At 35.8% G+C, this 12606-nt stretch overlaps 1 protein-coding gene across 1 annotated transcript; it reads right to left on the reverse strand.

Moving 5' to 3' along the window:
* Positions 1-6313: 6313 nt before the first annotated feature.
* On the reverse strand, positions 6314-12606 carry LOC121410304 (lengsin-like). Its single transcript, XM_041602298.1, has 3 exons — positions 12467-12606; positions 9946-10259; positions 6314-8429 (listed from the first exon to the last, which is right to left on the reverse strand). The coding sequence occupies exons 2-3, from the start codon at positions 10232-10234 to the stop codon at positions 7372-7374; spliced, it is 1347 nt and encodes a 448-aa protein (XP_041458232.1). The 5' UTR covers positions 10235-10259; positions 12467-12606; the 3' UTR covers positions 6314-7371.

Genomic DNA, 12606 nt, shown 5'->3' on the forward strand with positions numbered 1-12606 from the left:
CTATATTACATTGGTTTGAAACAATTTCGTTTGCAATAAGGCTCGTAATTTGCTGGAACTGCGACCCTGATCATGAAGAAACACCAGTCTGGGTCAGAAGGGAGGAAACAGAAGGAGCAAAAAGAACTCCAAGACTGTTTAATTCTCAAGAAATTTATTTTTGAATGCTATTAGAAACGCAACTTTTATACTCCATTTTTACACAAAGACCTTACCAAGGGGGGGGAGTCCCACAGCCTCTCCCACTCGATCGCTTCGGTATCTCACACTGTCAAAAATATTGTGCCCCCTTCGGGATTTTGCCCCCCCAAAACTGAAAGTGTTCCGGCGCGCCTGGTTACCGTTGTCGATGTTTAATATTAAAATATTGATTAGAATATTACACATTTGTCAGTATACACTTCCGTTTTAGGTTGTATTCATTAAGTGAGAAATGTGTAAAATAAAACATTTAGAATTCGGTGTAAAATATGGATTTGATAAGTTTAAAATATTGTTGACGTAATAAAAATGGATATGATGTCTTGTGCTAGAATGTAGATGTTTCCGAGAAACTATATCAATTATTCATTATAGTGATAATGATAACGTTGGTGAAATGATAGATAAATTATACACGTGTGGTTCAGGGTGATTTTTATCTCGTAATTTTGTTATTTTATGTTCGCATTCAAACGTTTAATACTATTGGATGAAGCAAAAATATTGGGTGAAAATGCTCCATGGGGTAATGTGACCAACAGTCCAACCAACATTGGGGTTTTTTTTTTGGGGGGGGGCATTTTTATTTATCCAGTATGATGACAATTTTGCCCATTCTGAAGTAACTGCTGCTTATACTTTTTAACCTTACTGGACAATATTTTGATTTGATTTTTTATTTGATTTATTGTTTCACATTCCACAAAAACATACATCTAGAACATAATAATGAGAAGATGATGACAAAAATACATAATTGTAGTGTTTTACAAGGAAATGCAATAAGCCAGTTCATGGTTAGCTCATGATCAACTTTTCTCATATGACCTTTGTGATTTTTCATTAGGATAAGCACTATCATTTTCAAATGTACATGTTGCCTATTCAAATTCTAAGAACAAAAGGCGTTGTATAGACCAGATAACTAGAATAGTATATCAGGGATAAAGGTTTGGAAATCTGTTTTATTGTCTGCCTTTTGGCACATTTGACTATTGTTTAGGCTACTGTCAAATACCAGTGATTATTAAGGCTCTATTTATTACTCTTCAGCTTGGATGTGATAAAATGAATATTTTGAAAGGAACACATGAATAATCATCAAATCACAAATGCCTCTGTCGGTGAATTTGAAAGCCACCTTCATGCTTCATGGTTTATCTCAAATGACCTTTCTCTGCTCGTGCGCAGTTTGCAACCGTGAACAGGCTTATATCGTGAAATATGAGGAACCAACACTGTTAAAACTGTGGTGTTAAAACTGACACCAATTGGTGTTAGTAAAGGACCACTCCCTGAGGTGTTAAAATTACACCCTAGAGATTGAACATAACACCAAAGAATGTAAATGTAACAACCAAAGGTGTCGTAATAACACCTATAGGTGTAAAACTAACACCACCAATTTAACACCGGTGTAAAGTAACTGGTGTGGTCCTCTATACCGATTAACACCACATTTTTTGCTGTGTATTAAAAGGCCAAACTTGTAGACATATAGGCATTGGCGGCGGAAACCAAAAATTTTAGGAGGGGGCAAGCAAAAAAATTTTGACAAGCAAAAAAAAAAAAAAAAGAGGTTCGTCCCCCCCCCCCCCCCCGCTTCCGCCGCCTATGCATATAGGTTCCCAGAAGAAAATGATCAAGGATTAAAATCTCCTAATGCAATGAAGCGAGATAAATCAAATGAAAAATAATATGCTTCCCGCACTGTGTATTACTGCCCAAAAATGGTTGGACACGTAATTACCCTCGTAGTGGTAAAATTTTTCCCAAATATCTTTTTTTACAGTGCAGGGATGGCGCTATGATACTTTCAAATTTTAAATGTGAGCTGACGACAAAAGGGCGATGTATGATAATGATAGGGTTATTATTGTAGCAACACTCTACCCATACCTCTTGTTTTATGATCTACTTTAATTTAGTTAAGTAACGGAAATAAATGTGATCTTAATTTTATTCTTGTAAAATACACTATACTTGTAAAAGTCGCCCCTATTCTATACTCTGCAACTGGAATGAAGTATGATACCTTCCAATGTTGTATATATATCTGGTATAAAGCATCTATTTATATGCCTACATCTGGCATTTGATAGAGACAAAAGATGAGGTAACGAACAAAAAGTGGAACTTTCACTCCATGAGACGAAATAATCCATATAGTTTTTAGAAATTTTATGAACATAATTTTTTTTCTGGACCCCGCATTCTTTGTTCAATCGAAGAATTTGGGTTTTTCTTCTAATAATTTTGCCTTGTATAGTTTTCCCAAATTTTGCACGAGAAAATACATCGATGTAGAATTGTAGAGTAATTTGGTTCTGGAAATCACGAAAACGAAAGCAAGGGTTATTTTTTAATGAACAAAAACTTCACAACTGGTACTTAGGGCGTCAATGATTTTTAACTTTGATTAGTATGATAAAATGATTTCTAGTTATAATGTAATTTAGAAGCCATTCTCATTTTTATTTGAGCTTAACACATATAGGCCTACGGTCTGGCTCAGCCTTTATATTAGAAGATTGTATTCTATGATTAATTTTAATCAATGTTACGATTATCTTTTAACAGTTAGTTTTCACTACGCGTGAACATAATTATTATACAGTAAAAACTTTCAGGATTTCAGAAAGTCTGTATATATGACCTATTTCTTTTTTAATCTACCCTATCTGAAATATGAAAGTTTTTCATAACTGATATTTTTTCTTATACATGTATGATATTTTGTTGTTATAATCATCCAGGGGTATTCAGTATGCCATTTTATATGACAATGACAAACTTATTGATAAGCCTATATGCATATGTCAATAAAGGAAATGCATATATACACGCCGGTCGTATTGGTAATATTGTAAAGCATCGGGTTCGGGTTGCCTCCCCGATATTCGGCATGTTCGGGCAAACTTTGGATGAATGGTCAGTGGTGTTTTTAAAGCTCTTCGATTCCCCCTGTTTGTCTCGCATACCCCTTCCAATTCACTCCTTACGAACGCCTTGTAAACTCCTTACAAACACCATGCCATGCACGTTTTATATTCACACCAGCATGAGACGTTAAAACTATATACATGTAGGGTTAATCCGGATAGACTCAGAAATCGAAGTGGAGAACGTCTGCGGTACTTAACTTCAGCTCAGCTGAATTGGCGAGAAATTGGCATGCATTGCACGATGGCAGATTGGTGCACATTATCCGTTACATTTCTATATTTAGGAGGCAATTAAGGCTACTTATACAGTATAAAAGCACCTTTTATTATTATTATCATTATTTATATTTTATTGCTACATGCTCATTATGACCATCAGTAAAGGCTGAAGGGGTTAATTTATAAAATTTTGAATTGCAATAATCATGATTACACAACAAAAGGATAGTATCAAAGGAAAAAGGATAACATCATATACAAATATGCAATGATTTAATTGTGTCTAATCTTTAAATCTAGTTGCAAGAAAATAATTAGACTGGGAATGGGAAGAAAGGATTAAACACATTAAGAGAAGGAGAGAGAAAGGGTGCAGAATATGGATTACAGAATAATTAAGAAAAATTGAAAGTGGGAGAGAAAGAGAGCGAAGGAAGGAGAAAACGAGAATTAAAAAAATCCTTTATCATGATTAAAAAATAAGTAAAAATCCACCCATCCTACTTTAAGGGATCCTCCAGGCTGAAGAATTTTTATTTCAATAAATAGAGTAAAATTCACAAAATAAAATGCTGAACTGAAATTTGATCAAAATCGGATAACAAAGTTATTGAATTTAAAGATTTGTCTTTATGACTGGGCTTTATGAATATTCATTAGGTGGGCTGATGATGTCATATCCCCATGCACTTGCTCTGTTGTATTTCATTACATGAAATTGGGTTTATTCAACAATATTCTACCAAGAATTAAACAATTTGGATTGATATTTGATTGAGTGCATTATATTGCGCAACTTATTTAATCATAATGGAGACACATCATTCACACATAAATGAAAAAATGAAACAATTATGATTTCATGTGATAACATAAAAAATGAATGCGGGGATGTGAAATTATCAGCCAACCTGATGAATATTCAAGACGATATATACATATAGCTTTTTTTTAGATACATGTATTGATAAACTTTAAAATTCAATAACTTCGCTATTTGCTATCAGATTTTGATGAAATTTTCAATATTTTGCTTTGTGAATTTTACTCAGTTTATTTAGATATAAATATTATCAGCCAGGAGCATCCCTTTTGAGAGTGTGCACGACAGTTGAAGTATTAATTTAAGAAATAGTTAAATTGATAATATAGAGACCAGACATTCAGTAAAAACAGTACTAAATCAATTACTTTCATTATTTTATTCTGCTCTACCTTTGACTTGTAACATGAGAAATCTGTTGATTTATAATATAGTCCAAGCTTTGCATGAAAATGAATAAAACGATTGTCGTATATGGCCGCCGTATGGGAAATGTGCACTTGACTGCAACATACTAGACACATAATTCTAACATTCATAATGGTAAAAAAAATTATTTCAATGGGAGTAATCCTTTCAGACTGCTGCTTTCAGTTTGCCCAGATATGCTCTGTTTTGGTGCAAAGCCATTTGTCACTCTGTACAAAAATGTCAGTGTCTGAACATTCGAGCGTGAATAATATTTTTCTCCTGTTGTGTCCTCTGATAGAAAAAAAAACTGATTTCAAATCAAATTTTGACAGGCTTAGGAATGACGCGTTTTAAGCACCGTTGTGGTACTTTTCATTCAAAGTACAAAAAAAAGGAAAAAAAAAGGATAAAGTAGGCATTCCGTTATTAGGGGACAGAGATTTAAAAACACAATTTTTCCAACCAACTTTGTGTTAAAAAAGAAAACCACGATAAACATGAATGTTGATGCAGAAGGATATCAAGAAATGTGCTGCATGCACACCCACACCCACACACTTTAAAAAATGAAGTGCTAATTAAACTACCTTTAAAAATATCAACAAGTGGAATGCCTCTGGCCGTCTCACCTGCATCACGCGTTTCAATATAGCAGCAGTGCTGACTTTGAATACTACTCTAACTCGCACAAGATGTTCAGTGATACATGGTTACTCTTATGTCCACTTTTTTATGAACTAGACCAATAAACTTACAGAGATATGATGGTTATTCAACAAAAAAACCCCAACATAGCCAAAGTTCATTGACCTTACATGACCTTTGACCTTGATCATGTGACCTGAAACTCGAACAGGATGTTCAGTGATACTTGATTACTCTTATGTACAAGTTTCATGAATCAGATCCATAAACTTTCAAAGTTATGATGTTAATTCAACAGATACACCCAATTCGGCCAAAGTTCATTGACCTTTGACCTTGGTCATGTGACCTGAAACGCGCACAGGATGTTCAGTGATACTTGATTACTCTAATGTCCAAGTTTAATGAACTAGACTAATAAACTTTCAAAGTTATGATGGTAATTCAACAGATACCCCCGATTCGGCAAAAGTTCATTGACCCTAAATGACCTTTGACCTTAATCATGAGACCTGAAACTTGCACAAAATTTTCAGTGATGCTTGATTACTATTGTGTCCAAGTTTCATGAATCAGATCCATGAACTTTCAAAGTTATGATGGGAATTCAACAGATATCCCCAATTCGGCCAAAGTTCATTGACCCTAAATGACCTTTGACCTTGGTCATGTGAAGTGAAACTCATGTAGGATGTTCAGTGATACTTGATTAAGCTAATGTCCAAGTTTCATGAACTAGGTCCATATATTTTCTAAGTTATGATGACATTTCAAAAACTTAACCTCAGGTTAAGATTTCGATGTTGATTCCTCCAACATGGTCTAAGTTCATTGACCCTAAATGACCTTTGACCTTGGTCATGTGACATGAAACTCTAATAGGATGTTCAGTAATACTTGATTAACCTTATGGCCAAGTTTTATTAACTAGGTCCATATAGTTTCTAAGTTACTAGTATGATGTCATTTCAAAAACTTAACCTCAGGTTAAGATTTGATGTTGACGCCGCCGCCGCCGTCGGAAAAGCGGCGCCTATAGTCTCACTTTGCTTCGCAGGTGAGACAAAAACAAAACGTTATACTTATATCCTTGACAAGCATTCCGTTAATTTGACCCCCTGAACAGCGGTTTATACAGCTGAGCAATCATGTGTATATGCACATTTGAGTTACATTTGTGCAGAGATGCAAATAAACGAACAATTATGGAGTGATGAGTAAGTTTGCAATTAATTTGATTGCATGAAGATGGGATGAAATGTCAAGTTATAATCACTTCAAGAGATTTCACGACTTAGTTACTTACAGGTAAAACAAATAAAATCACGTACGTTGCGTCGCAGTTTTAGAGCAAAAAGTACATCCTTTCTATACCATTTCAGTGCTTTTATACCCTCGCAAATTGGACCGTAAACACATATGAATATAAACCCGTTACGTACCTAACGTGCCCACTCTTTAATTTTGTGTGTTTCTTTGGTCGCGCGTGATATCCACTCGTCAATGGAAGTGCCCCCCCCCCCCCGATTAAGGCCCTACATATTTTTTTTCCTAGAATGACACACTTACTTGTAAAATCAGGAAAAATAAAGATGTAACAAGCAAGATGTCATAAGATTTTCAAATAAACGAGGGTATCTGATAAAATCATTTTGAGTATCAGATTTTGCCGCATTTGACTAATATAATACTTCCTATTCGCATTGCTCACTTCAATAAATCTACATGAGAATGCGTTTTTCAGACTGTATACAATTCATAAAGAAGTCAATTACGTGACATTAACCTCACCAATCACTATAAATATGTATTATGTTGGAAATTTGGGCTCGCTCGGTTCTACAGCTTGTTCGTTAAACATACACACACAAAATCAGAAAAGAGAGTGACACAGAACAAAAACGATCCAATTACATATTGATATCTGAACTTAATTTCTTAAAGGTGCATGCGAGGGGTGAGAATGAGCAATGTCATGATTGTCAGCACCGTCAAGAAGTTTGTCGGAAAATCTACCCCCCCCCCTATATATTTCCTAACGATGACTCTGCTACATTATTATCATAAAGGAGCTGAAGGTCAAATCTTTTTCGGTAGCTAGCTTTAGCCTTCTGATTAATAGGTAACCTACAGATATTCAAAATAGAAATTGAAGGCCCAGTCAGTGTCGCCTCTAGCTTCAGCTTCCCTCGCCTGCTTAGCTTCGCACATTTTCACCGCTGTGAAGCATTTGATGAAATCTTTACCAAGAGCATCACAGATTGTTTCATCGTTGGTCAAAGCAGTGAGGGCGTCCTCCATGTTTGTTGGGAGGTTGGCTGTTTTTGGAGGAATTTCGGCTTCTTCACAGGCATCACCAGTGACCTGTGGTGGCAATTTGAGATTGTTGACAATGCCATCAATCCCAGCTGCAACTGTTGCAGCCAGAGATAGGTATGGGTTGCATCCAGCGGCTCCAGCGCGATGTTCAATGTACGTTCCTTCTGGACCGTTGATTTTTACACGGATATCACACGTACGGTTGTCGAAGCCCCAGGTAGCGTTGATTGGGGAAAATGTGTGTGGGGTGACCCTGGTGAGACAATTGGCGGTTGGAGCCATAAGAACTTCGATGGCAGGAGCATGAGCTAAGATGCCAGCGATCCAGTGTTGGGCTGTTTCAGAAAGAGACAATGGATCGTTTGCATCGTAAAGGAGTGGAACTTTCTCATTGATATCCCAAAGAGAATGATTAAAATGACTGGATGAACCAGATTTGTTAGGATATGGCTTAGACATGAAAGATGCCATATATCCATTTAGAATGGCAATTTCTTTGATAGATGTCTTGTAGGTGTGGGCATTATCAGCAGCACTTATTCCAAAAGAGGGTTTGTAAGAGATTTCGAGTTGACCAGGCCCGTACTCATTCTCGACATGCTCAACATCTACACCAACCTTAGGAAGATATTCCATGAACTTGTTTAGAAGATTATAGTATGGTGTATCTCGAATCGCAGAATGTGCGTTTTTATCTTCGTTGAGTGGCTTTTTTGTTTCTTTATCTACCACGTAGAATTCATGTTCATGAGCTGAGTAGAGAGATATACCGAGTTGCCTCAGTTTCTCCAACTGTCTGCGAGCTACAACTCTTGGATGACCCTCTACTTCGGAACCTTTCCAAGTTGGCTCGATCAGGATTCGACCTGTTTTCAAAATGATAAAAATCGAAATCACAAAAAACATTGCATAGTCAAGAACATAGCTTTGTTCACTAAGTAAACTACTCAGTCTGATATATTTTTATGAAGAAACTGATCTTATCACCGTTCTCTAAAAAAAGTCATAAAGTTTCACTTAGCTTGAATAAAGGCGACATGATATGCATAAAAATAACCATTTCGTACAAATATGCAATGCCACTCTGTTCACAAATTTCACTTGTCCATATTTCATTAAGTTAGAAAGTTAGATCATAAACCTAATCTATCCCCTAATTCCATACATACAAAATACAATTCCGCTTTACAGTTTGTCAAAAGCTAATCAAATGGGACTTTCGCACATCTTTCAAAAGTTCAGGATGCATTTTGTACTATCCAAGATGAAAGCTCGTTGTACTGCACTTCCTTTTTTTTTCAATAAAGGGCATACATGACATTTCTTCGACAGATATACCTCGGCGATGAGATACCTTTTAGGTATTGTGTTCATATTTGTTATACCAGTCTCTCACTAACTGTGGGAGATTTATTGTAGTTTTGACAAGAAGTTTCTATGACTGGAGTTCCAACAGGCAACAAATTTATCCAAGCAGCTATTTCTAAAGAAGCACAAAAGAAAGAACGGCAATGAGGACCTTTTGATGTCCGCCTTCGAAGCCGCCAGTTTCAGTGAAGAAATCCGAGGGGTGAAATTTCACGAATATCCATTTGTATCAATTTTCCATCTTTCATATTAATAAACAAACTGAAATTTGAATGCATGATAAAACATCAATAACCAAGCACTATTACAACGAGGAGATATTTGCCCAGATTATATCAATCAACCTTTAATTAGTGAAAAAAGAAAGAATTTTACCTCAATTGAAACTAGATTTTAACACTTTTCCTATCGTTTGCGGCGAATGAAAATTTCAAATGTGGTCGGTGCATAGGCGGTGGAAGCGGGGGGACGTGTCCCCCCACCTAAATTTGAGTTGGGGGGGGGCGATCGCCCCTAAATTTTTAGCTGATGACCTTTTTTTTTTTTGCTTGTCAAAAAATTGTGGTCGTCCCCCCTAAAATTTTTGGCTTCCGCCGCCAATGGGTCGGTGGAATATTGTTGTTCATTACTGTACATGCAAGATGAGTGCCAGCACATGCCCAGACGAGCAAATTTGAGTCATAATTTAGGACATATTTCATAGTTTATTTTCGCATGTCTCCGAATTATGTACTACCCATATAACCAGACCAAGATGCGGCGAAAAAGTAATTATCATCACAAAATCATATTTCCCTTTGTGTATGACCTATAACTGCGGAGCCATGCGGGAATCATTAAATTTTTGTCTACACAATTGCAAGAGATGTTGAGCAAAGTGCATGCCTGACATACTTTCTGCTGGCGGCTTTTAAACTTGTTCAAAAAGATTTTATTTGCTGTTACTCCATCTCATTTGAAACCTCCTTGGTTTTGATTAAATGATATCAAATCACCATTTTAGATATAAATTACCTGTGCGTTTCAACCACGGAAGAATTTGAAAGGATTCAAAGATAGGAAACATGACAGCATCAGCAAAACCTATTTCCTCTGCATAACCAGTATTCAGTGCAAGTACATTTAGCTGAACATCAAACGCTAGGTGGCACAGAGCAAAGTTAAGCCCCTTAGTAGCCTTCTCCTTAAAATGTCTAGCCAGAACAAGCTTGGACCTTGCAATTCCATTGGTGTCAGTCTGCTCGAAGCGAATTGCCAAAAGATTTTCCTCTTTGATTATCTCAAGGATCTTATTCAGATCCATTCCTGATACGGGGAATGATATGTCACTGTAAAAATAAGAATGTACATCATTATGATAAGAATGCCGATTGAAAGATTGATGACCACCTTGTGAGAAAAAAAAACAAAAATAATAGGAAAAATAGAAGAAGAAAGAAATAAACAGGGAAAAGAGAAATGGCGAAAATGAGATATCCTCACTCCTCAGAGGAATATAGATATCAGCATAGGCGCCGGTTTTGGGTGAAAAGGTCTCCCTCGCGTTTAGGATTCTTCGAAAAAAATTTTTTTATTGCATATCTCCCTCAGCTCCAGAAAATCCTTCATACTGTCCTAGTTGCTTCCAAAATTATTTGACCACCCCCCCCCCCCCATTCATTCATGAACCAGCAATCACAAATATCCCAGAAGTTTACATCGAGTTTTTTTAGAGTTGTTCAAGCAAGTTGCAATATGTATTTGTTTTATGCAAAGAGATTATTGGAAGTGTAGAGCATGGTGGTTTCGTTTTATTATTAATCTTTTTCATTAACACAGCGTGAAATCAACACTCTAAAAAATATTGGGTAAAATGCTCCATGAGGGTAATTATTGTGTCCAACCAACATTGGGAATTTCTTTGGGGCATTTTCATTTATCCAGTGTGATGAAAATTTTGCCCATTATAAAGTATTTGCTGCTTTAAAAAAAAAACCTTTCCATGCTTCCCGCATTGGATAAAATACTGCCAAAAAATTGGTTGGACACAAAATTGATTTGAATGCTAACAGAAAATTCAACAAGCATAACACTGAAAATTTCATCAAAATCGGATGTAAAATAAGAAAGTTACGACAATTTAAAATTTTGCTTAATTTCACAAAACAGTTATATGCACATCTTGGTCGGTATGCAAATGAGGAGACTTATTACCTCATCCACTCACTATTTTCTTTTTTTACTTTATTATATGAAATAGAAAATATTCTATTTTTCTCCTCATTGTCAAGTGAAACAATGATAAATTCCTCCCTGAACATGTGGAATGAGCATTGTTTAATACTATATGATGGTCAATTTGGTCCTTTTTTGTCAATTCTATAAAAAAATGAAATATTGTATAATTCAAACAATAAAAACAAAAGAAATAGTGAGTGAGGGGCATCATCGACTCATCACATTTGCATGCCACTGAGTTGCGCATATCACTGTTTTGTGAACAATTTATAAATAAAACTTTAAAAATGTCATAACTCTTATTTTTATTTCAGATTTTGATGAAATTTTCAGCGCTTTGCCAGTTTGATATTTCTTTATTTATTCAAATCGACATTTTTTCTGGGGTGAACATTATATTTAAGTGTATTAATGATATTCGTTCAGTGACATTTACAAATAAGAGGAAATTCAAACTTTAGTGACATAACGTCAATAATACAGTTACCATTAAAATAAGGAATTCATAAACTTATATCCGTATAAAAATCTATAGATCAATCATACTGGTCCATTCATTTTTCAATTCACAGAAAAAAAACTTAAGAAAATACACAAAATGAAAAAATATAGAAAATAAAAATCCGCACATCCCCCACACACACACACACACACCCAAAGCATCATTGTCCTTCAGGTCCCGTTCCCACCTTCCCCCAGCCCCACCATTATGAATCATAACCGGATCCAAGGGGCTAAGTAGCCCCCCCCCCCCCCTCATCCATTTTCGGCGCAAAGGGGCCGGGGGGAGTGGAAGAAGAGAAATAAGGAAGAAGAAAAATAAATCAAATATGGAAGGGGAATTTGAATGAATCATGGGGTCATGATTTAAGATCTATCTCAATGAATGTCTTTAAAGAGGAAAAATATAAAGCCATTCTGAGTAGCCTTTATACAGTACAGTGAAACATTGTGGTACATTTAAGTCCTCTATTTTCTAAATCAAGAGCAGAAGCATACTTGGCAGAATATACACCCGCGTATTATAATTAAATCATAGGTGGGGACGATCATAAAGCTTTTCGATTTGATCTTGTTCTACTTTTACCTTCCGTTCATTTCCGTCCATTCTGCTATATAATGCAGTATATAAGGTCATTGGTTATTTTTTTCACATCAGCATAATCGTATATCTAATTGAATGCTAAACTCATTGCACTCGGGTGGAAACAAGCACTTGAGATAGTCTTTATCGGGTCTCTATATCGAGCTCCATCATAAGATGCAGTAAAATATAACTTGATGTGGTTTACAAAGTAAAATATTAATTAAAACTTACCTATATGCTGATAATTTTCAAAAGACACCAATGTCTCCTTGCTTTTAACCAGAGTGCTCGATTGAACAGGTCATCTATGCTGCATGACTGAACAATACAACCTGAGAAAGGATATGACCTGAAACCCTGCGTACGATTAA

This window comes from Lytechinus variegatus, chromosome 3 (assembly GCF_018143015.1).
Source record: "Lytechinus variegatus isolate NC3 chromosome 3, Lvar_3.0, whole genome shotgun sequence".
NCBI lineage: Eukaryota > Metazoa > Echinodermata > Echinoidea > Temnopleuroida > Toxopneustidae > Lytechinus > Lytechinus variegatus.

What these genes read in the sequence shown, in the direction of transcription:
- LOC121410304 (XM_041602298.1), bottom strand. Translation starts at nt 10,234, where the DNA reads ATGGATCTGAATAAGATCCTTGAGATAATCAAAGAGGAAAATCTTTTG. An exon ending in TCCGTGGTTGAAACGCACAG is followed by an intron (nt 8,430 to 9,945) that starts GTAATTTATATC and finishes TTTTGAAAACAG; the next exon opens with GTCGAATCCTGATCGAGCCA.